The 26,036-nt window shown below is 42.1% G+C and overlaps 1 protein-coding gene across 1 annotated transcript in view; it reads right to left on the reverse strand.

Moving 5' to 3' along the window:
- Positions 1–26,036, reverse strand: part of COL22A1 (collagen type XXII alpha 1 chain) — a 237,671-nt gene that overhangs the window by 141,905 nt on the left and 69,730 nt on the right. Inside the window, exons 4-6 of the mRNA XM_037381896.1 lie at positions 24,965–25,039; positions 8,873–8,984; positions 1,050–1,173 (exon numbers count right to left, since the gene is read on the reverse strand). Coding sequence (XP_037237793.1) covers positions 1,050–1,173; positions 8,873–8,984; positions 24,965–25,039 — 311 coding nt within the window. The remainder of the gene's footprint in view (positions 1–1,049; positions 1,174–8,872; positions 8,985–24,964; positions 25,040–26,036) is intronic.

A 26,036-nucleotide genomic window follows, 5' to 3' on the forward strand; every position in this document is an offset into this window, starting at 1 on the left:
CACCACATTTAAGGCACTTTTGAAAATATTATTAGGAATTTTGAGCACTTTTTCCTCTCCATTCCCAAGCAGTTCAAGTTTTCAGCTGTCTCCAAGACATACTGATACACACATTTTCACTCTGCAGGAATCAGGAATGCATGTGGCACAGGAAATCATGTTTCATTTAATAAAGTGCAGCTGATAATTTCCTATATACCTTTTGCCACTGTCTGAAACTCAGTTGGCTAAGTCTTCAAACTGCATCTATCCTTCACTGTGAGTTCCCTAAAACTTTTTGAATACCAGTCCCAAAGCAACAGTACTGTGTTACACAGGTACCTGACCCCATACCAACAGCCCAGTTTAGAGTCATGGGTAATGCCATCAGCCACTTGTTTGTACTGAGCAGAAAAACATACAGCCCATCCAATCCATCCCTCTTCAAGCACACTCGAACCCCTAAACTATAGCATGCTGCAAAGAACATGCTATATAGGAACAGACAGCCCTTTGCTATGGTCTTACGGTATTTTTCCTCTGAGAACCTAAGAGTACTTGACAAAAAATAATTAGATCAAATTCTGAAGCAGCCAGGACTCAGGACTGTGGAGCAATGATAGGTGCTACATCCATGTCCTAAGCAGGGAACACATGATGTCTTTGCATGATAGCTAGAAGTCTGTGCGAAAACTTGACCTAGCTCACTGCTCTACACTACCTCTGTGTGGCAATCTTTTTCCAAACAGGCAAAAAATATTTACCCTAAACAGAACTACCTGAACAAAACAACCAAAAACCCGAGTGGTTTCAAGAGCAAGGACGGTATATTTTTCTCCCCCTTTCCAACTAACACATCTATCTGCATGCTAACAACAGTCAAGGTCTATGTGAAACTTCCTTTGTGGTTTGAATTAGAGATAAAGGATTTTCAGCAAAATGACCTGAAAGACAGATAAAGGGATTTTTACTGCTCCACAAGGGAAGAGTGGGAGGTTAAGGCAAGAAAGCTAGTTCATGCAACGAAACAGAAACAAGGCTGTTCTTGCTGGCTGCAAAGGGCCTCATACCTGTGGGATGCCATACTTGTCAATAATCTGCCAAATATACCAGTCTTCTTTCCTGGAAGCCTTCCGGAATTTGAAGGTAGTTACAAAGGCATATTCATCAGGGAGACCTTGTGGAAATACATCCCTGGAATGGGGAGGAGAAAAAAGGGCAATGTATCAGGCTTAGCAGTAAAGAGCAGAACTTCTAAAACTGTGCATGTCCCAGCAATGCCTCCCAGAAGTATCATATAGTTCCTACAAAATCTGCTGTGTTTGGCAGCCTGTAGAGAGATGAACATGAGCTTGTGCCCTCCAGGTGGTTTTGTCCTTGAGGAGCCCTTTTTCATTCCAGTGGTGAAGCTCTCATATTAAATAAGAAACAGAGAAAATCTGCAGTCTAGTATCCATCATGTCAAAACAGTTATATTTCACTTGATGCTTCTGTTCATGCAGTCTGTAAATGTGTTCTCCAGATGCACTGGAGACCTGTGACATATGAGAATGGGCAGGCACACCTGAAACTCACTATAAACATACCAAGTTATAGCAACAAATATTGTAATATTTGCCCCAAACCAGGCTCTACACCTCATGCCTGTCCAGGAAGATGTTCTTTGGCCTGGGAGAACGGAAGAACCTTCTCAAATCAAACACTGCAAACACATCAGGCAGAAATTTCCACTGTGATCCATGTGTAAGTCTGAAGTAACCGAAACCAGCACTGTTTGACTGACCTCGACATAAGAACCTACTATAACATGAGTATGCAGGGCTAGACAGAGGGGATAACTAATCCAGTATCATTATTATTTTGTCACTGGATACCTAAGAATGAGAATGAACAGAACAAACATATTCCTCCTACCTCCAACTCTTTGGGATCCAGGGAGCAAATCAGAGAGAACTACAACTTCTATATTAATAATTTATTATGGATTTATCTGGCATGGACTTCTTCAGTCTCCCCTTGAACTCAGGTAAACTTAGTACCTTCACAACGTCCTTTGGCAAGGAATCACATAGATCTTCTACCCCCTGTATAATGAGCCTCCTTTTGTTTAGGACCTAGCTCAGTTCTTATAAGGGACAGCACAATAAACCTATTATTTTTCTGGGGTTTACGCCATTCGTGATTTTGCAAGCTTTGTTTGTAATGCCTCTAACCCTTCTCTTTTCCCAGCTGAAGAGTCCCAGTTACCTTCATTGTTCCCCCTGCCCAAGCTAGCCCGCTCCTCTGATCGTTCCTAAGTAGACCCTTCCTAAATATCATGTCTTTGCTTCCAGACATCTGAGCAGTCAGGCATAAGCACCCATTAGAAGACAAAACATAACAGCAGCAATTAATGAAGAACAAAACAATGAAGACAGATTCTTTTAAGGAAGACTTGACATAATCCATCACTACGCAGAAACTGGCACAGCCAAAGGCACACAAAACTAGAGACTTTTAATGGCGTTTAAAGCAAAAAACCCTCAGAATTTCCAGAACACTTTGTTTAGCAATAACAGCACAGGTTGAAAGTCAGTCTTTCCTAATGCCAAAATATTCAGTCATCTTTTAACCTGTGCTTTGAATTTCTTATCTTTTTAGCCAAGTTAAAAATTCAGAACACTGTGGTTTCATCCACTACTGTGGCTTTTGCTGTACAAGATGCCTGTGCAGGCTACGCACCAGTATAAACTGGTTTTTACATTGGGGACACAGGTGCTTTCTGAAATCTTCCAACACAAGAGAAAACTGAGCCAAGGTCCCACTAGCTCCTTTCCAAAATCCTTCCCCTAGGAGAGCAGACAATGCTGTCACACTTCTCGGTACTAGCTGTTCTAACAGGCGAGGTCCCAGCAGACTGGAGGTTAGCCAGTGTGACACCCACCTACAAGAAGGGCAGGAAGGAGGATCCGGGGAACTACAGGTCTGTCAGCCCGACCTCGGTGCCGGGGAAGGTGATGGAACAGATCATCTTGAGAGCCATCACGTGGCACATACAGCACAATCGTCACTCTTGTGGCAGTCACCATGCAGTACACAACTGGCATGCCTAGGGCACTGAAAGCCACCAAGAAAGCCTACAGGGTGTTTGGCAAGAGAGACTCAGCTCAGCCACATCAGTGCTCCCAACAAGGCACCCCAGCAGGTCTCCTTCACCACTGACGTGCCTTAGTGCAAATTTCCTGTCAAAATGGCTTTGGACACTCCTCGTGTCCATGTTTGTCAAAGAAGAGGATGCATGCCTCAGCCTTTAACATCAGTGACAGTTTGGGCTATTTTCCTCCAGCTGTCCAGGAAACCCCAGCAAGATAGCAATGCTGACAGTTAAAAGGCACTGCTTAGTGCTCCATCCTCTGGAAAAAAAAAAAAAAAAAAAACAACATGGACACTTCTACATGAAAGTGCTGCCAGTGGGGGCATTTCCCTGTGGCTCAGCTCCTCACATTCTGTCATTTCAGCATACATGCCTAGCGCATTTACTGTTACTCACCCCTCACGACCGATTTTCACCATCACAACTGCATTTAATGAGTTCTCTCTCTGTCGTACCCTTTAAGATTTCAATTTTGGGCACAGACAGCCTTACTGAACTACTCTCCCAGCTACAGCCCACCCCCAACTACCATCTCCTAATGAATAAAAATCAAGCAGAAAAATGGTTCCTCACTTAATCCAGTGGTGGCACAAGACAGTGGAGTTACAGCTCTGGGGGTGCTTTACTTTCTTCCTGATCCATAGTACATTTGCTGTCATCACATCACACCAACAGCAGCAGGACACAGGCTTTTAATGCTGCCTGTCCCTAATGTTTCTTCAACTCTGGATATGCAGGTGTGCTTGGTTCCAAGTACGAACTGAAGGCAGTGGCTGTAACTGCGGCATCACTGCTTTGCTGAGCAGGGAGCTATAGGAGCATGTGGTTGAAATTAATCCCCCCAAGATACCCCACTGAGCCTTAGGCCTGACAATCTACAACCAAATCTGGACGAGCCAGCTGCTGGTCTCTGTGCTAAGATGGTCTTTCTTGATACCTTTGAGTTGGGAGCAGGAGTATCACCATGTGAACTTAAATTTAGAAAGGCTTTTCAGAGGCTTAATGCCCACAGAAATAACTGGGAGTTAGGTACCTAAATATCGTTGTGAGTCTGGCCACACGTCATCACATACAGGCTGACAAATGGCCCATCAGGTAGATTTAAACTGATAGAAAGCTATAATGACGTATTATGTGTCACCTTCAACTGATTTTTAAAGGTGCTGAAGAACTGGCTGTAAGTTCCCGACAGAGAAAGGCTTCATGCCAAAAGCAAATCTAAAGACACTCTCACTGCTCTGAAGATATGATAAAAGCTGTTTCTGAAGTCCTTGGTTCCTGCATTTTTAAAAGATGCATTACTGCATAAATAACAAAAACTTTGCTTATGAGTTTTCATTTATTTCCTCACTAAACAGTGATTTTCACCTAGAAGTTCAGCTTTACTTAGGAATCCAAGGGCAGGAACTGCTGTCCCTAGAAATGTTTTATTTCCTTCTTTCACTCAAGGCTGAATTGAACTGATGATCCATATTATGGAGCTTTGCTGGATGCCTGGTACCTACAGGGAGCACTCTGCCAGCTCCTTGGTCTATAATTCTGACAACAGGATAGATTGCAGAAGCGGCCTTATAAAACTCCAAGACAAGAGAATCCCCCAGTGCTGCAGGTTAGTCTAAGAGTTAATTAACCCAGCTACAAGGTCAGGCGAATCACAACTTCTACAAAGAAATAATGATAATAACCAGGAAGAATACTCTTTTAGCCATTGCCCATTTTCAATATACAGTTTCCTTCTTACACACTTTTGTTTGGCAAAAGAGTCTACATCTGTAACAATCAGCATGAAGGTCTACATCTATAATAATAACACAATGGAGAAAAATAAGATTATCAGCTCTCATTTCAGACGCTGAATGTTACAATTAATGGGGTGTCTGCATTTGGTGAGGAAAGGCATAATTAGTGTATTTGGGAAAATTGACCACTTTTACAACAGTGAAAAACCACTAATACGAAACGTAACTCACTAAGGTCTGCAAAACAAGGTTGGAGAAAGCCAGTTCATTTCCATACACATCACATCACCAGAGGCTTTTAGAATGACAAAGGAAAAAAAAAAAAAAAAAAAGGAAAAAGGGAAAGAAAAGGCTATAGAAGGATTGTCACAATACAGAGTCAACCCCATTTATCCACCCATCCATCCTTGACAGATGGTTTTTTGGTCATACTTCAGAAACTTCAGTTACGGAGCGGATATAACCTCCAGGTAATTTCTTCCTGTGTTTCACTCTCCTCCATGCTGCAGAAGAAGTATATCCTAAATCTCATTTGCTGTTGTTTTGGGAAGAGAGTGGGAAAGGGAAACACAAGACTGGCAGAGAGTGGGAGAGGGTACAGCATTGAATTACAAATCCCAGAATCGCTGAGAGTGTAAGGGACCTCTTGAGATCACCTAGTCTAAAGAAGGGGGGTTTTGTGTTTAGACTGAATTTCAGTGTTTTAATTTGTTCCCATTGCTTCTTGTCCTGGGAATGGATACCACTGAGAAGATGCTGGTTCCATCTTCTTAGCTTCCTTCCCATGAGGTATTTATACACATGGATAAGATCCTCCCCTGAGCCTTCTCTTCTCCAAGCTGAATAATCACAGTTGTCTCTGCTGTTCCTCATATGAAATACATGCTCGAGAAGAAGTAAGGAACAAGAAAGCATTCAACAGGTTTCGTGTTTAGTGTAGGAGGGTTTGATAGCTTTGTGTAGAATTTTCCTCTCTGCGGAGCAGAACAAACGATGACACCAGGGGAAGAGCTCATGGAGAAACACAAGGCAGGTAACTGAAGTTCAAGATGATGTCAGGAGACAAAGTCCCCAGACAAACACACCCAAACCTGCCCAAAACAACCCAAGACTCAGAAGCTGGGGAAGACAACATGGTGCCAATATAAAGAGTAAAGAGATTATGCCTAGAAGCTAGGCCAAGCACCAGGAAGTTCTGTGAGGTGGCAGCTGAGATGAGGAACAAGCCAGGATGGTACCAGACCAGGCAAGAGAAAACTGAAGGATGCACATGGCCAGGAGGAAGACCTTGAATTCAGGACTAGCAGAAATAGGCGGAGGACAGAACAAGATAGTGAGATAAAAGCTTGGCATTAGCTAAGGCAACAGAAATGAGAAACAAGCCTGAGTACCCAGAACCAGAAATCTGGGGCACAGCTTTGGCCAGAAGATCCACAGAGAAGCCATGAGCAAACAGTAGGACAGCTCCAGTTACCTGAGGAGTGAGGAGCAGCACCAGCCAGGTTTATGGACCAGTCCTCAGCCAGCTAGAAAGACTTGTAAGTCCCTCAGTAACCAGGACATTGACTGTGGCCAAGTTCCTGGCTGTTGTGTCTGCTTGCTCACAAGAACCATCACAGGATGCCTCACCACAAAGACGAAGAAAGTTCATAGTTGTAGGCTCTAGGTTGGAAGATGAGTAGGCACATTTCCCAGGCAGTTAAGCTGGCACTTTGTAAAAGTACTAGTGCTTAAAGGATACAAATCCTTTATGCAGATAATAAAGTGAAATACATATATTACTCAGTTAATGATTTTGCATCTAATCATGAGATGCTATTATCAGTTGCTAAACGTTGCTTGAGGTTATCTTCAAGACAGGACAGATGTTTTTGTTTTGTTTATTATTCCAGTTATCAGTTTTGTGCAGCTTTACAAGATTTCATTTTCTGTGAGCAATGACCCTATACGCACCACCTCAGAACCCTGATATCCAAAGGCTAAAATGAACCAAATATGCAGACACCTTCCATGGTGCTACAGCCATTTGGGTTCATTCCCAAACCACAGGAATATGGAAGTTAATATACAAAAGGCTGAAAATATAAAAATTCTTCTTTAATTCCATGTTTCAGAAAATCATTCAAAAGGAAGTTTAGTCATTTCAGTCTACTAATTAAGAATGTTTTACTTCTAATTTTCCCGGGCAATAAAATATTCCACTTATTTTAAAAACAAAAACAAATAAATGGGTGCAGTCTGAGCTGATGGAAAGTCATCATAGCTGGTTGGTCTGGCTTCGCTCCCGCAGTCTTTCTGGGTAAACAACAACAGAAACAACAAAGTACTTAACCCTTAATTTGAAAAAGGAGTGCAAATGGGCAGCTCTCTGTAATCTGTGATAACTTGTTCCAGGTGGTTAATTATGTTCATTGTTAAAAGAACGCTGGGTTTGATGTCATTAACAAGTAGCCAGTCTTTCAGTCTACCACTACCCTTAGCACCAAAGACCCTTTACTAAACTCTGATTTCACAAAGGTTCTTGCAAAGATTGATCACCTCAGTTGTTAGCCCCTTCTTAATCTTATGTGACTACACTGCACTTCTTGAACTTCTCACTATTAGACTTGCTTCACAGTTCTTTAAACTTTCATTCACTTCATTTCTGCCTACTGAATTATGGAGACAAGGACTGGCCATAGCATCCCAGCAGTGGTGACCGAGTTGCCTGATATGGAGACAGTCATATCACTCTTGACAGATCCTGCTTATACACCCAATGATTGCACTAGTCCTATTTGTCATAGTACCACCCAGAACTCAGATCCAGTAGATCATCATGCCCAGAATTTAAGTGCAAACTGGACCTCCACACTTCAAGGGCCTCTTTCTGTGTAGCCTTGGTGGTAATGCTTTACAGTGATGCAGCACACTACCACTAGCTGATACAAGCTGTAGCAAGCAGAGATTCTACCCTGAGACTGCTGTGAGCCAAACAAAATAGGTTTATTCCCCTTCCCACATGCAGCAGTTACACATATACTACTTATCAAGACCAGGTGTCTTTAGTTGGCTGGCCTTCTCCCAGGTCATGAATTTATTTACCCTGAGATTTGACATAATTTACAGACTTTAGAGCAAACAGTTTTCCTTGTAGTACATCATATTTTTAATATTTATTTTTTTTAAGACTGTGTTTATATGGAGAAAGAGGGGGAGCAGAGAAGGGCAAATCAATGCAGATTGGCTCCAGGATGAAAAAAAATATTGTGAAATCAAGCAAACGCAAGTCACAGGACAGTCTCAAAGATTCAGTGAGCTGAGTAAAAGAGCTAAAACAGAATAAAAAATAACAACCCCTCATCTGTAAGAAGGAAAAGAATTACTATCGATTTCTTAAGCTGAAGTTCAAACCAGCATAGATAAATTTACTGTAAAAATGTTAATATTGACAATTCAATCAATGGCTCATGGTTACTCAGGGAAATTATGCACTTGCTTTTTTCAAGCCTGATGCTAGCAGGACTCAGGTGACAACCCGAAGACAAACTGCTGTGATAGTCTACGACACAGCTGGCAGCCTTAGGTCATAAAAGGCTCCAAGGACTGAATCCACGTTGACACAGGACTAAAAATTGCTCATTCTTTTACAAGGCTAAAATCCATATTAGCTAACTGATAACAACATCTGCTATTAACTGGTCTCTTGTGATTAGCAAATATGTATCTCAGTGGGAGTACTACCAAATATTCCTTTTAGAAGCTATTTATCAAGTCCTAAGTTCTATGAATTTCTTGATACTGCTTTTCACAGCCATTGAGATACACCAAAAGCAGCTCACACTCTACCAGTATGGAGCCTGTAGCTGGTGAGGAGGCTTCTGACCATGTATAAATTCTGTGCCAGCAGAACTGAAAGAGCTGATCAAAGCAGCAATATATGTCCAGGTACTAAATAACTACTACAAGGTTAGCCTAGAGGAACCAAATAACATAAAGCAGAGGCTCGGATGGAAGTAAAGTGAAAAATCAGGGTACTCACTCAGTTTTTTGAACAACAGGGAAGCTTCCAAGTCGTACATAGGCGCTCTGAATTCCATTTTCTTTCATTCCAAAAATCTGTTTCACGCTGAACGAATCCATCAGGTCAAATCCTGTCCATAATGGAAGTGTAAATACCAGACATTGATCAGGCAGTGGGCCATGTCTTCAATGTACTTAGCTATCTATCTTAGCACACAAACACTACACTTCAGAGATTAACCTTGCTCTTGTTGGGAAAAGGCAGAACAAAATTCCAGCATGGTCTAATCTGCTTAGTCCAAAATCTCAAAACTAAGCATAAATTCAAACTGTAACAAGTCCTGGAAAGACTAGAACAGAGTTCTCCAGAAATCAATAGTTATTGGTCGCACTGCCACAACACCCTGAAAATGCTGTATAATTCATTAATCCACATGTAGAAAAATGCCTCGGTGCAGACTGAAACTTATTCATAGAATCATGGAATCATAAAACAGTTTGGGTTGGAAGGGACCTTCAGAGATCATCTAGTCCAACATCCCTGCCATAGGCAGGGACACCTTTCACTGGGTAAGATTGTTACTCAAATCCCCATCAAACTTGACCTTCAGCACTTCCAGTGATGGGGCATCCAACTTAGACTACCTCATTTGCTTTCAGGATTGGATGAAGCACACAGGTAGATCATAATAGGATTTTTTCTTATTCAGGCTATGCATTCGCAAACTGTAAATTTCTTGATATATTTTTCATTAAGGATGAAGAAGGGTTGTTCTTTGAGAAATGCCATGCAGGTCCAGAGGAAAGTTAAGCCCTAGGTGTGTCAGAGTCCACATTCAGAATCAGCAAATTGTTTTGTTTTAGTCACACTATTAATTTCTTCTGTGTCAAGTTCAGATATTGCCTCCACTTTCCTTAGAAGGAGCTGTGAAACAAACTAATTAATGTTCACAGAGCATTTCACACAGGCTTCATCTGGCTAAATGTCAGCTCTCAAGACAGGGTAATAACAAAGACTCTCATTCAGTTAGGCACAGGGAGTCAAATACAGGTGGCTTCTAGGGAAAGATTAATATACTAAAACAGATGCCAAAGTGCATGTTTCTCTCCATTAACATAAAGAAAGCTTAAGCATGCTCAACCTCACCTACTAAAGGTCTAATAGCTGGTGAGATAACCTACACTCTTAGATAATCCATTGCCAAGCAAAGCCCGTGAAGGTTATGGAACACTGGTTGCTGAAGGATTTCAGTAGCATTACACAAAATATGGCATCAGGCCATACACTCAAGAATGAAGATCTCTGCCGAGGATGAGATGCACCTCACCTAATTCTAGCTGTCTGAAGAGGAGACATCTGATGTATACAGGTTGCTTCATTTCCCTTGTGGGTCAGCAGAGAAATACAGGAGTCTCGAAGAGCACAACTCATCACACCTGTCTCAGACCTACCTACAGACAGGCTGAATCACTCTTTGGCAGTGCCTACCTCCTTCCATTCAGCAGAAAGGGAGCTGTACAGAGAGTAATTTTCAGACTGCTGAAGTTGGGTGAGATATATTCTACTTGTAGGGCATGCCATCCATTTTGTGCAGTGAATGAAGCAGAAGTCAAGAGGAAAAATATGTTAACTAATCACACATGACTTATATTTACATTGTCTCTTTAGCCATCAGGATTGAATAAAGGTTGCAGATGTTTGAATTCAGACTAGCAATATCTTAAGTTTATTATCCTGACCATTCATGGTAAGAGCCTCCTTAAACAGATACCATTCCATTTCTAAGTGGGAGAAAAAAACAAACAAGCCCAAAACGTTATCATTTGAGCTGAGAAATTAGTCAAGGCAGACTGTCCAGGTGGACAGGAAAGAAGAAACCTAGGGAAGCTTCCTGATTAATTTGTGCTAATACTATTTCAGCTGAATGACAAGAAAATACATATAGCATTTAATTATTTATTATTATTATTTTGTTTATTTAATGTGCCTGGAAACACTTTGGATGGAGTATGTTCCCTTGTTGACTTTAGGACTGGAGCTGGGATTGTGAGGGAGACAGCATAATCCTTTTAATTCAGTCTTGAACCAAAACATTAATGTAAAAAAACTGGCTATGCTGTAATCATGTCTTCAGTAGTTGAACAGGATTTTTCACCTGGCACTGGCTGGCTGCTAATAGTGCAGTGGACACAGCCCACTTAGATCTTTCCCCAAACACCTTACTGGCCATTAAGTTTGTCATACAACATTTCTGGGCTGGAGTGATAGCAGAAATATGGGCTGATCACTGGGTCTTCCACCACCAACGAGGGACCATATTGCCAGTGCCATAGGGAAAATGAGATCCTACACATACTTTCCCAATTCTTTGCACAAGTGAAGGTAAAGAACATACCTGCCTAAATCAGCAAGGACAGAGCTAGTGTTACCTATTGCTCCATGCTGAACCTCAGGATGAAAGGCAAGAGTTTCCTGGTCCCAGCTGTTTTGATTTAAAAGGTGGGGTTTTGTGTACCAGGGCAGGTGTGGTTTCCCAAATGGCTTATAAACTATTTAATCACTAATGTCATAAATCTGGCAATTAATAAGATGAATAATGCTCTTTGATCATAAGCCTCCTACTTCATTATAGCTACTAAAACAATATGGGGCCACTGAAACTCTAACATGATTACATCTTCTGAAAAGGAGCACACCCTAGTCCATTAACATTAAAATTAAAATAGTGACCTGAAAGAGAAGCTCAGATTCCTAACAGCATACTTGGCTTGAAAAGCAATTTCTTATGCACTGCTCTGCTGATCAAATCAGCCGAATGTCTTTACTTGCGAATAATAACTCCCTTACAGGAACCAGCCCATTTTTCCAGAATCAGAAAATATACTCTGCCTGTTACATGGACAAGATGGCAAAACTTGGCGCTGGACAATTTCTACATTATCTAACTAATATGCCAACCAGATTCTCTTTTCCAGGAAAGATGCCCACACTGCACCCAACCACACCCTAAAGTGTGGCCAAAGGATGAACAAAGAGCTCTGTTCTTGTCCAGTAGTGTTATGATGTTTGTTTCCAGATAATTATTTCAAGACCAGACTAAAGGGGCCATGGTTGGTTGCCCTGAGTATGAGCTGGATTTCTGCCTGGCTCCATTAAAGATCTGATCTGGATAGCATGGTGGCAGCTAGTGTGCGTGTTAAGATTTTCCTGTCTTTCCTGTGCTCAGGGGCAAAAAAAACCCCAAACAACCGAAAATAAAAAAGTACCCAAACCTAGAAAACCAGAGCAACAAAGGGAAGTTTGAATAGCCAGAAAACACAGCAGTGTGCACATTTGGAAAGTCTTTTCAAAGTAAGACAAAGCCATTAACTTCTTTAGCCTGAAGAAACCTTCTGAGAAAAGTCACCTGCCTTGCATTGCCAGGAGCCCAAGATTAACACTCACAGGGCCGACCACTGGGTTGCTTCTAATTGTGAAAGTCTGTGGTGAGACAGCAGCCTGGAGGGGAATGTGGAAAGCAGGTAAGAAAGGAATCAGGAAAGGCACTGGACATCAGAGACTCAAGTGATGTGTCCAGAATATATTCCTTATGGAGGATTTCCAGACACAAGCACTAAATATAAAACAAAGCAGCTTTTGCAGGAAACGCTCCATACTCTAGTTTTGCTTAAAATTATCAGCCCAGTTCAATGCATTGATGGAGTATCACCAATAGCCAAGGTCAGGGAGGTTGCTATCAGCTGCCGGTTCTCTGAGACTTCTAAAAATAGCAATCTGTATTGCCTGTGATAAAATAACGTATTTCACTTTTACTGGAGAGAGGTCCATGCAATAAACTTTATGGTAGACTAGTGCAGTGTATAATTTCCTAGGAAGAACAGTATCACTTGAGAGCATTTCAGCAAATACATGATCTTATCAATTTTGTTGCCTAACACTTCTGCAGTCTTGAAAGTTAAGCTTTCATGGATTGCCTGTGTTCACAAGGAAAAGCCTGTGTGCTCACTAGGTCCTCAGCAACCCTTTCAAGTCATCCAGCACGGTGTGCAAGGCTATTACTGCTATAAAGAGCCCTCATTTTTATTACCTTAGTCACTTTCTGTGCTAATACATACTTTAAAAATTACAGGAAAAATATGTCATAATACCACATCCTAAAGTTAAATAGTGCATTTAACCAGCTGTGTCTGGCAATTAGTTACTTGAAGCCAGGGTGTAAATGAGGCTTATTTTTCTTCTACTGTATCTAAACCTTTGGCATCTTTATCTTCCACAATGCTCTAGGCTGAAAACAGCTATTTCTGGACAGAAAAGATATGTCTCAATTCAGGGATGAGATAGAAGTGTCCAGATCCTGAAGGAGAGACTTACTACTTTATTCAGCATATGTTGCTGCTGTTGTTACAGTAGCCATCATCTGCTACAGCATTTTTGCTGTTCCTGACATTCCTTTCTCCACAGGGAAGGAAATCTGTGTGAGTATCAGATTTTAGGGGTATTTTTAAGAGCTCACTGAAGCCTCTGTCTTCAAGGCTCTTCCACAACATCAAGATTACCCTCATCTCTACCAGTATATCACTGCCCCAACCACAGTTTCATCTGGTGACAAGAAGCAGTATTTAGGAGGAGGTGAGGTGCACACTGATGCTCTCATCCTTCAGTGTCCTAGCCTTGCTGGCACGCTGGCAGGAGGCAGTCAGAAAGTGCTTCTCCTCTTTCTTGATGGCCAGCTGCTTAGGTTGGTGAGCTGTCTACGATGACAACACTGGGGTCAATGTCAAAGAAGCCAGACACAATCTTCATATTGTTCCAGCATCCCTGTGGGGCACACAGGTGCTGCTTGTTTGCTCATGGCAATCCAGACAACAGGGAAGGTCAGAGTCCTGCAGCTCAGGTACTGTTTAGACCTGTCTCATTGTGGATGATTGTAAAAAGGAGTTTGAAAGAAAATCTTTCATGGGACTAATTTTTTTCAACCATCTCTGGCTGTCAAAAGAAGTAATTTCCAAAGACACAACGGATAAGAATTCTCTCTTCTTGCACAGTTTTATTCAATTCTAGTTCACCTCTCCAGCAAAGACAAAAAAAGGAGCAGCTTATTTTCTGCATGGATAATTCACCCCACATCCAGCACTCCCAGCTCAACAGTTTGATTCAGCAGCATCAGGCAGCAGTGGTTATCTGACTTATTCCCAAGGCATGAAAGACTGAACCTCTGGAGGAACAAACCAGAGGGATTTACCGGTTGCTCACAAGCCCTGCATGAAGTAGGGTGGGGATGACTAAAGGGGTTGCACAAGTCATCAGATATATTAATTTGTTATATTTTACAAGCAGCTTGCAAGGGGATTTTGGAGCTATAAAAATTTTCTAAAGCCTACAGACTAAAAAGATTTGAGAGCATTTTAAAAAGGTTCTTGCTATTAACTAATTGACTTTGGTTTCCACAGATGTTATTAGTTGGGATTTAAGCAGCACTTCAGGCTGGCCTGACTTCTCACCAGATCCACCAGGTTTCAGTGAGGCGAACAGCTAAGAGCTTAAGTTAATAATGAGGCTTTGTTGAAGCACAAGGAACAGCTCTTACACAAGCATGAAGCCTACTACCTTCCAGGTGATATTCCATAAAGTAGTTTAGAGGACACTTTAGATGGTGTCATTTTTAAAAATTTATAAACCAGATTTACCCCTGGTACATGATGCCACCACTCAGGCTGTTGGTTTACTGATGCTGGTTTGCTTCCTCTGCATCATGGGGAGACAATTTCTGCTTTTCCTTGGCCCCAGCGAAGGAGCAAACCGCGAGAGTCTCATGCAGACCACAAAAAGAGCTTGATCTCAGCTCAAGCACGAATCCACATTTGGGATTATGAGAAGCAGAAACCATTCTTGAGGTATGTAACAGAGTTATACCTCAAAAAGGAGGAAGCTTGGAGAGGCAGCGAGGCAGGTGAGCAGGCAGTCACCAGGCTGAACTCTGGGACCACTCTGTGTCAGAAACATCAGCCTAAAGCTTCAGTCAAAAGCAGAGGGGACAGATACAGTATTTGGTACCCTCACACAGCAAAGATAACACAACACTTCAGGAAAAATAAAAAGGCTATAAAACCAATAAAAAAATTAGGCCAAAGAGACAGTATGAGAGAGAGGACAAAAGCACAAGCAAATGCACAAATACACAGCTACAGCCATCCCACCTGGTGGAAAGGGCTGTCGCCATCTAACCCCCCGCCTGCTGCAAAACCAAGAAATAAATACAAGCCCACAGCAGCTGCCTCTGAGGCAGCACCTTTCAACACCTGATCTCACGTTAACAACACTCCACTTTATGTTCTGTTTAGCTGCATCAGTCTGCTCATTCTCTCTTACCCATTTCCCTCTCAGTTTTTGGACAGTTGCAAGTGGCATATTGACCAACACTGAAAGCTGGTTTTTACACTGAACTCTTTGCCTCATTACTGAAGTCTTTTCTGTGTTGAAGTCATTCTCCATTTTCTCAGTGATGGACATCTGGCTTAGTGCCATGAGCCCTCTTTCAGCTCCTTTCCTGCTCCAGTGATTTACAAGATTAAACCGAGTTCATTATTCCTTTGATGTCCTTACATGCCAGATAGGCTTGCACCAGCTGAACGTACCAGGACTATTTGTATTAGGTTCTGATTTTAATTAGTTCCTCTATTTTGAAGTCCTCTTTTGAGTTCCTCAGGTGTTAAGGTGTTCTGTGTTCCTCTGGAAAGCCATACAATGGCATAACTGCAAACTCATCGCTTGGGATAGCAGTGGGGAGCAACCTACACTTATTTGAATAAAGGTTTTGTTGGTAGCACCCAAGAGGACTCTACGCATATAGCTGAGAACACAAAGAACAGCAGATAAGTGTTTATAGACCAGAGTGGAAGGACTGATGAAACAAATCCTACTGCTTGCTCATACAACAGACTAGTATTATTGTTAGGGTAAGAAAAGGTATTTGAGGAGAAACACCTTACTAAAACATAACCTGCTATATTCTCCTTGTAATGCTACTATCTGGGCTACAGGAAAGCCCCACAAATATGTTATTCATGAAAATAAATATATTCCTATTAATTTTAGGTGCTATGAGCAAAGCCTGATACGAAAGCAGGTAGAGACTGGTCTCTAAGAGATCTGGTGGTTGCTTTATGCCAGATAATCAGTACAAACCAGGTTAGACCTACAGGTGTACCAAAATCTGGCCACATCTGTCGTCAGCATTCACATCAGACTGATTTAACTCCAAGAATTGGGAGGAGTTTACTGAAATTGTATATGCGTGTCCTTCCCATCATGTGTGCACAATGGCCAGAAAGCTTGCACTGATGAAGACTCTATGGGATAGTTTCTCCAGGCCCTTTTTTTTGCAGTAAACTCTTTCTGAAGTAGAATTAATCTAAAAAATTTGGACCAAGAATTATCTAGAAGTACCTCATGTTCAGACAGTCTATTAGTCCTTTTACAGCCAACAAATTGGTTGCTTCTTGGGCTATGAATAGTGAAAAGTTGAATTCATTTCCTTTTCATCAACCTCAAAAGCACTGGAATAAGAAAAAATCCTGCCTTGTTTAACTTCTGGGAGAAAGCCAACAGTAGTAGGGTTTTTTTTTAAAAAAAAAGCCTTTAGGGATAGATTTATTTTTATTCTTTTTTTTTTCTTTTAATGTGCAGGTAGATCTGAATACTTCATGTAGATTTCTCTGCATGGTTAACCCTTGTTAAGTCTTTTAATTGAACACAGAAGTCAAAATTTGTCACTGATGGGTGTCCTGGTTTTGGCTGGGATAGAATTAATTTTCTTCTTAGTAGCTAGTGCTGTGTTTTGGATTTAGGATGAGAATAATGCTGATAGCACACTGATGGTTTTAGTGGTTGCTATGAGATGTTTATATTAACTCAAGGACTCTTCAGTTTCTCAGGCCTTGCCAGCAAGATGGCTGGAGGGGCACAAGAAACTGGGAGGGGACAGAGCCAGGACAGCTGACCCAAACCAGCCAGAGAGGTATGCCATACCATGGGATGTCATGCTTGGTATATAAACTGGGGGGGGTCAGCCAGGGCCTGTGGATCTCAGCTCAGGGACTGGCTGGGCATCAGTCAGTGGGCGGTGAGCAGCTGTACTGTGCATCACTTGGTTTCTTTTGTCCCTTCACTTTGGATTGGACTCCTCTCCCCTTCTCCATCCTTTTCATTATAACCGTTATTGTTATTATTGTTATTATTGTTCTTTCATTTTTATTCTATTTCAATTGTTTTTATCTCAACCCTTGAGTTTCACATTCCTTTCCAATTCTCCTCCCCATCCCTCTGGGTGAGGGGGAGTGAGCGAGCGGCTGCGTGGTGCCTAGTTACTGCCTGGGGTTAAACCATGACACTGGGATTCAGACCAGGTGAAGACTTTCACATGGACCGCTCAGCTGTTATCATTTTTTTGCTTGCAATAGCAGATTCCAAAATAATTCCCCCATTCTTTCTCCATGTTTCTTGATGTCTTTGAGCAGCTCAGCTAAGCTACCTGCTCCAAGGTACCTGATGCCTAGCATCGGTCACATTATTCACAGTGTCAGAAGTCCACTGAGATCCATGATGTTGGGTACTAGCTATATCTCTGAGCATATTAGGAAAAAGATTAATTTATAACATGGAGTTTTTATTCAAAGAACTCGTCCCAGCTCTGCTGGTGACAGTGTGGTTATGCATATTTTGCTGGATACTTGAGTGTTTTCAGGCTCCTAGTCCAGATCATAGAATCATAGAATGGTTTGAGTCTAAAGGGACCTTAAAGATCACCTAGTACCAACCCCCTGCCACGGGCAGGGACACCTGCCACTAGACCGGGTTGCTCAAAGCCCCGTCCAGCCTGGCCTTGAATACTTCCAGGGATGGGGCATCCACAGCTGCTCTGGGCAGCCTGGGCCAGTGTCTCACCACCCTCATAGCAAAGAATTTCTTCTTAATGTCTAATCTATATCTACCCTCTTTCAGTTTAAAATCATTACCCCTTGTCCTGTCTCTACAGACCCTACTAAAAAGTCTGTCCCCATCTGTCTTATAAGATGCACATTCTGGTGACACCCTACCTGCCATTGGGGTGACTGTAAATTTTCACTTCCCAATTCTTTAGTTTCTGTAGAAGGGAAATTCCTTGGCACATAAACTGAAAAGAAACCACCACAGGTCCCCACACTGGGTAACCGGGGGCGCTGGACACCAGGCATGCAACATTGCACATCTAATGCACAGGTTAAAGCCAGCCCATAGGACTGCAGCAGCTACACTTAGATGTACACTTAGATCTGTACTCACAGGTGACTTATTAGTAACTATTTGCCTGCTTGATGTGGTTTTCTTGGAGTCCTTGAACATGGGTGAATTGTTTGGCAACCTCTGAAAAACTTCAGAGACATTGAAGTGCCATGATCTAGGCTATAGTGCTGAGATTAGCTGGTGTACAACACATAGACTCCTAGAAAACAAAGTCAAAAGGAGCTTGCTAAGGTCACCTGCACTGAAGGTATCACATCTACCAGCCCAGACAAATCCACCCCACAGCACAGTTCCAGCCATTTCCTCCAGCTCACAGGAGACTGAACTGACTCTTGCAACCACGGGTCAGCTGTTATTTTCCCTATTTATTTCTCATGGAGATACAGCAGCTACAGCCAGATGTATGTAGCTCAGGAACCCGGTTTCAAATTCAACTCTCCAGATCCTTAGAGAATGTAGAACATTAGCACTCAAGGCAGTGCTAATTACTCTCAATGAAATTCTGTATGGGCAGCTTCCTAGGGCAAGCGTGTGCGGGAGGAGGCAACGAGAACCCCTGACCCCTACCACCATTATCATTACCTAGTGACAGGGCAGTGAAAACCATGACAGCAAAGCGACTGTGCCACAACACAGCAAAGCTTCAACCTTCCACCTCATGTCCCATGCATGTCAGAGCTGCATCCAGTCCTACCTCTATGGGTATAAGCTTGAGGATGGAGAGGAGAGCAGCTGGCACCCACACAAATAGCTAGCTTCACCATCCCTGTGTATGTGCAGTCTTTTGTAGAGGAATGAAGCTGGGTTAATTAGCATTGATAATATCCAGCTGTGGGCTGGCTTCAGGGGCGGTGGGTTGGCTGATGTTGATAAGGTGCGGCTGTGGCTGATTAAGTTAAGATGTTGGGCAGCCAAAGAAGAGAGAGCAGGAAGAAGCAGAGAGAAAAGACAGAGAGTGCGAGCCTACCCTGGGTGAGGAGGGGCAAGGAGAGGGCAGCAGAGGGACTGGCATGAAGAGTGTGCTGGTATGAGATGGTAAAAAGACCTTGTTGCAGCCGGCTAGTTTGGAGAGTGCTGTGACAGTCTGCTGGTGAGCACCATGTCTGTGCAGCTACTGTCTGAAGACAGTGATCCGTTACAAATCTCTGCAGCTATTCATGGATTTTCCACTTGCCTCTCAGGGCTTCCCAAGGAGCCTGTGAGAGGGACAATACAGACTGCCAAGTGCAAAGAGGGCAATATGCCCATCACACAGGCACCACAAAACCACTGTTGTCCCTGGGAGGACATTGGTCTAATGTGCTCGTCCTGCAGGTTCAACAGCCAGGACACTCCAATTTTCTCCTGCTACCACGTGTTTTAGTGGGCAAATATAAATAGTCCCAGGGATATTGTAATTAGCTAGTGAGTCACCGGCATGTCTGGAATGTGAACCCTGTGCTGCAAACTGCAGGACACTGGAGACATACTGACAGTTAAACACAGACACTGCCGTCTATAATTGTAGGGTACTGGCTTTACAACCAGGGCCTCCATCGTAAAGTGCCCAAAATCTTTTATAGAGCTACAGAAAAACACAGAGGTCATAAATATACTGGCATTTTGCTCGTTTGCGCATGGAGGTTTCTGAGACAGGGAAGAGAGTTAGAGGCTGAGGTTAATCTGTGGTACAACCCATAATGTGATTTCTGCTGTTATTCATACATACAGCCTGTGTGGCTACTTAGGAGTTAGTGTCAGGGCTTTTATGTTCCGTCCTTGCTCCCTTAACACCATCCAGCGTGGGATGTATAGTGTGATCTGGGGGTTGGAAATATCCCTTCCCAGGGTTAATTTTTCTCAGCACTTTATGGAAACCATTGCAGGTCTTTCTTTACTCCTGTGGCAGATGCCCTCTGAAAAGCGCAGTCAGTATCTGTTGAGGAATATTATCTCCGTTGGTGGATAGTGTTGAGAACTAGAGCTCAGCCCATTTTTAATACTAAGGATCATCCAAATTTCTGCAATCAAATCCCATGTCCTGCAGGTCTAGTTTAAAATACAAATAATTTAAATGTGAAGTTTTAAAACCTCAAGAATAATAATTCATTTTCAATAACTTTCATGTGTTGCTTCAGTGCAATATAATGGTTCATAAAAATACACAAGGGGCACATCTTCACAATGCAAAATGTTATCATTGTGTTCTCCTGTCTGGTCGTGATTAATAGTAAGCCATGATCCTTTGTTAAATGCTGATGGAACCAAAGTGACAATTCAGCAACATAAGAGGTATGAAGCATCACAACTGAGGTTTTATTTTGAATACTTCAGGGCAGATGAGTTAAACCCTCTTATGTCTTCATTTCTCTACTCAATAAAAAACCTTCATGGTACCCACAAGGATGCTGTGAGAACTTTGTTTAAAGTACCATCAAGCATTGCTTTAAAATATCAGACTTTCTGGAAGAGAAACAGTGTTTATCCTGGTATTCTAACCAGCTTTTTGCTTTCTTTCAAAATTCCCTGTGTGATTTCTAATGCACGCAGAAAAATTTATATTCTGAATTTACATGTTATGACCTGTTAAGCAGATGTCACTTTACCACCAAAAATTTGTATCAGAAGTAAAGCTGCCTGTATATTCCTACCTCATACAATGCTATTTCACTGTGGCAGGCCTTACTGAATGCTACAGCTAGGCATTTTTTATTTAAGTGCTATGATACTAGAGGGTCATAGACTACAGTCCTCTGCTATTGAGAGGACTTCTGACCATCCATCGCTGTTTATTTGTCTCCATTTCTACTACTTCACCGCTTGTTCCAGTACTTCATATCTCTGACAGTTTGAAACCTTCTTGTAGTGTCTTGAATGTATCTCCTAAACAGTCGATATCCTTTTCTTCTTACATTCTTTGTCCTTTAGCTTGAGTGATTCCCCTATCGCCCTCCTGCTATTCCCCTGATCTATTTGCAGAAAGCAATAGTATCTCCCCTTTCCACCTGTACACTAAAAGATTAACCAAACCCAGTTTTTTAATCTCCTGTTTAAAAATAGCCTCTCTGGTTGCTGAACACACTAATAGCTCCTCAAGGCTGAATCTGTCTTTCCTGGGCTAAGGAGGTCTGAGCACACTTTTCTAGATAAGCTGTAACTAAAGGCCTGTCCACTCTCAGGAATTCTTCCCTATCTCTAAAAGACCTGCTTTACCTTATCCACTAATGACCTTTGCCTTTTTCCCCAGCTGTGCAGCACCGTGACTCACAAACATCTGCTAAGACATCATCAGTTTTCAGAGTACAAGTTTATAGCACAAAGTCCTGTTATTAATCCGTATGTACCATAACAAACCTTTTAAACTAATAGTCCCAAGTCGGTTGGGAAAACGCCCAGGTTTCTGAGGCAAACCAGTTCATCCTTCAAGGATATTCTGATCCCAATCTATATAGTAGAAACTCACAAAGACCCTGAGGAGGTCCACCACCGTCTGTCCTCCACTGTCTGTCCTCTGGTTTGTTATTCCCTTTCCTAGAAAATTCATCATTATCTCCCTGCTAGACAGTTTCTGGCTCACTTTACAACATTTATTAATCTATATTGTTTTTCACTTTAGCTGTGACTTTCAATACAGTACTCCAACAAATGCCTGCTGAAGTCCAGATAGATGAGATTTACTTCATTTGTTTTCCCTAAAGAAAAAAAATAATCACCTGTCTTTTAAAAGGAAAATATCACATTTATTCTTTTGGCTCTTCTCCAACTCATAATGTGGTTTTTCATGCAGATATTCATTTGATTATGCATGAAGCCATCCTCCCTACCCTCACCCCTACTCTCAGCCTGCGACTTAATGGAATCCCACGCATCTTCCACCTCTCAGTCACACCATTGGTTCCCTTGATCTCCCAAAGTTTGTCCTTTTATAGCTCATTTTATGATTTAGCTTCTGTTTTTTCTTCTACTAATCCAGAGTGACTCAATTCACAATCACTTAACTACAGACACACGCTTGAAGGTAGCAGGTCACACTGTAACTTGTATGCAGGTAGGGTATACAGGAAAGGGCTGGCATTGCTAATGTTCTGTGTGAAACGATTGCTTGGTGCATTTCACCCAATAAAAAGAAAAAAAAATCTGCAGAAAGACTTTTGTCCCTCTTACCTTCAGTTCTGACATCTTTTCCCTGTCTGAGAGAGGGAAGAGGCGTTTAATCTGTCTTTCCTTTTAGTACAGCCTTCCCTGCCTCCAAAATGAGATTTACTGCAGCTTCCACTCTATAAGGCTGCACTTTGCTTCCATCTGGAAAGAAGTTTGTGCAAGATGCAGTTCACTATAAAGTTCTGTGTTAGGAGCCTGCTGGGCCACGAGGAATTTTGGTTGTCATTAAGCTTCCAGGTGGAGTACAAGACACAGGTGTGAACTTCAAATAATTGAACATATGAGCACCTGGGTAGCAGAGGAACAGCCTCCCCCTCAGTGCTGTCACCGGTGAATCCACAGAAATCCCAGAGCTGACCTGCTCTCGCAAGTGTGAGGGAGCAGGAGGCAGGCTGCTCCTCAAAACTGAAGCGCAGTCCTCTTTGGGGCAGAACAGAAAAGCCTTTCAGCAACAGCTACCAGCACAACGCAGTCTTTTGGCAGAGGAAACGCAGCGCTTTAAGCTAACAGAAATTTTCCAGTTACTTCAGCTGGGAGAAGGAAATGATTTTCTGTTGGAATTGGATCCAGGGACCCCGAGTCTTCAGAAAATGCTATAGACTACGTAAGGTGTACATAAGGAGTGAAACAGCATTTTGGTCCTATACTGATCCATCTCCAGCAGCACAATGACCCTTAGCAGACCCAGAATATCCATTCAATTTTTTTTTCTAGAGAAGAGGAATACATTTTCCTAATCACTAGGAACAGGAAGAGAAAGAAATTGTTGTTGTCTCATCATACAGGAGTAATCAGGAGCCTTCTACAAAACCTCTTGTGTTGGTGGAGAGGGGCCAGACATGTCACTTCAATTAAATGCTGTAACAATCTTGTTATTAGGTCACTGCACAGCACAGTGAACGTTTAAACTTTACAGTGAACAGAGGTTCCCTATATCAAATAAATAAATGTCCTATGCTATCTGTTTAACCAGCGGAACACACACGTTGCAATAAATGAAATTCTTTTTAGATATTAGGGGAAAAAATATTCAGTGTGATAGTGGCAAAACTGGAACAGTCGCCCAGAGGACCTGTGGAATGTCCATCTGAGACAGTCAAAACCCAACTATACGAGACTCTGAACAACCTGTTCTAACAACCTGTTCTAGCTGATTTGAGTACAAGGTTGGACCAGACGATTTCCATAGGACCCTTCCAACTTGAACTAGTCTACAGGTCTAAGAGAGCAAAATCTTTTAAATTAAAACACTGAGTATTGACTGGCTTTTTAGGAGGGAAGTGGGATTTGAAGAAAAAAAGGAAAAATAAGTCCAAAATTTACAGAAGAGCATAAGTGTATGTATACACATATCTAAATATACATGTGTATGTGAATCTGTACCTCACTCTACTCAAAACTTTTGTGCCAGACCTGAAGTAGAATTCTTGTTCTTTACACTACACAACAGAAAATACATTTGTGAAGTCAGATGAAAGCACAGAGCCTATTAATTAACACTTGAATTAAAATTCAGACAAACGTGAACTAGAAATAGGCAGCCCTTTGCAACTCCATTCTTCTGGAAATGATCACATAGAAGATGATAGTCTGGGGAGGGACACAATCCTCCTACACATTTTGAGCAGCAGCTTCCACTGTAAGCAGGTTCATTCAGAATCAGCAGGGTTATCTGCTGAATAGCACTCCTGTTCGCACAGCCCGGTGACAGGAGGACGGTTAGAACAGGTTAATGCAAGACCTAGCAACAGACAGCCGTTGAAAACGGGTGTTTGGGGATTATGAGTTTGGGTCTAACAACCAGAAAAGATGTTACTACCCAGCATTATCGCAGGCCTAGATGTAATCAGACTGCAGCCAAAATAAGCTGCCTACAGACAGCACAGTTGGAACCGAAATTTTGTGCAGGCGGTGAAAATCCCCCAGTGAAACGAGGGAGTAGCAGAGCTGTCAAACCTTGACCATTTCTACTCATAATCAAATTGCGGAAAAGCCTCTGGCCTCCCACTGCAGTGACTTATGTTCTTGGGTCAGTCACAGATATTCCCAGTACATCCTTGATGGGCAGGTTTTCTCTGCCAACAGCTCAGTCTTGGGGGGCTAGAAGAGAGGCACAGCCCATGCGTGTATCTGACAGATTAAGTCCTTCAGCTGGGTGGAAAGATATATCAGAACTTAGAGAAAAGCAGAGATATCACCAGACTGGCTTTCCTTTTGATCTTTCACCAGCACTTCCAAAAAAGGTATTTCTTCCTGGGACTACTTTTCTTTTTTTTCTTCTTAGATAGACATATATAAGCATTTCTTCAGTGGTAATTACAATTGTGCTTGGACATCCCACAAGAATCACAGCTCAAATAAACAGACATTTAAATCTCACCAGATGTGGAGTGGTAAAAAAAAAAGTAATCTCCAAGACTTACTGAATTCCTCTATCTACTACACTAAGCTCCAATGGCTTTTTAATTTGTTATCACATCAAAAGAAAGCTCATGATTAATTTGCTGTTGACTGTCAACAGATAACTTTTCCAGCCCTGCAGTTTCCAATATACTTCTCCATTACCGAATATGTATTGGAATAAGAAAATGCCAGCTAGTAAAGGTGTAATGAATCAGAACGTCAGACTAGAAATGTACAGTTATACTATTTCAGTTCCCAGAATACAGCAGAATAGTGTCTCTTTACCTGGAATCTCATCAGTCCCCCCACTGGTATGTTTGAATCGATCTCCTTCCACATGGACATTCGGACACAGGACATCTGAAAAGCAAAAGAACCAGTACAAAATTATCTCAAGTAAACACATCATTTTGGAAGCTGTGGAACTAACAAAGGCTGATCTCCTGGGGTTTATCCAACACTTGTACACGGTTCCCAAAGCAATAATACTCTTCCTAGTCTTTGCATGTCCTAAATACCTTTCCTCTATCCTACCCCCTAACCACATGCTGGGCAAGAGACTCAATACACTATGCCTGGTTTTTAACCACTTCTTGCTGACTGGTCAGTCAAGAAGACAAACAGAATAGGTGACCAGAGCCTCTTCCTCAGCTAGGACATCACTCCAGGTTTTTCTCTTTCAGCAGTCTGTAAATACACATGAAAGTCACAAAAACTTAAGAAAATACAGAGTAAGATTCCACTTTCAGATTGGTCGGAAGGGAAGTCCTGAAGGCCCAGGTGACAATGCGGTGCCACCCAAACTTTTCAGAAAGGATGGCTTCTTCTCAGAAAAACCTCAAACCTGAAGTGCTAAGGCAGGAAAGGGAATACAGGGCACAGAACGATCAAGTGACTTTAGCCACATCCAGGTCTCGTCACAAGCCAGTGCCAGAGAGAAAAAGCGAAGCCCACTCTCCTATATCTTACTGTACTACGTGTGACCCCCCTGTCAACACCCCTCCAGGAACATGACTATTTGTGTGTCGGCTCCTTGAGTCTGTTCAAGCAGCAAGCAGAGTTAAATATGATTAAAACTTGGAAGAATATTCACCCCTACACACCGGTTTCAAAAAAGTAATGAAAATACCCAGCCTTTTTCAGGCATTTATCATGCTCCCCATTAGTGTCAACACAATTGCAGGTAAATGCTTTTCTGCAGAGAACTGTCTACCTATCCACCTCTTTCCTGCCATATCTTTGAAGTAGCATTTATTTATGCTTTGTTTTCCCAGATCAATAGGTAATTGCACACTTGTAAACAATAGGGACAGATAGCTCAAGGAATCAGTTTAATGAGAATATAAAAATGAACTCC

This window comes from Falco rusticolus, chromosome 3 (assembly GCF_015220075.1).
Source record: "Falco rusticolus isolate bFalRus1 chromosome 3, bFalRus1.pri, whole genome shotgun sequence".
NCBI classification, from domain to species: domain Eukaryota; kingdom Metazoa; phylum Chordata; class Aves; order Falconiformes; family Falconidae; genus Falco; species Falco rusticolus.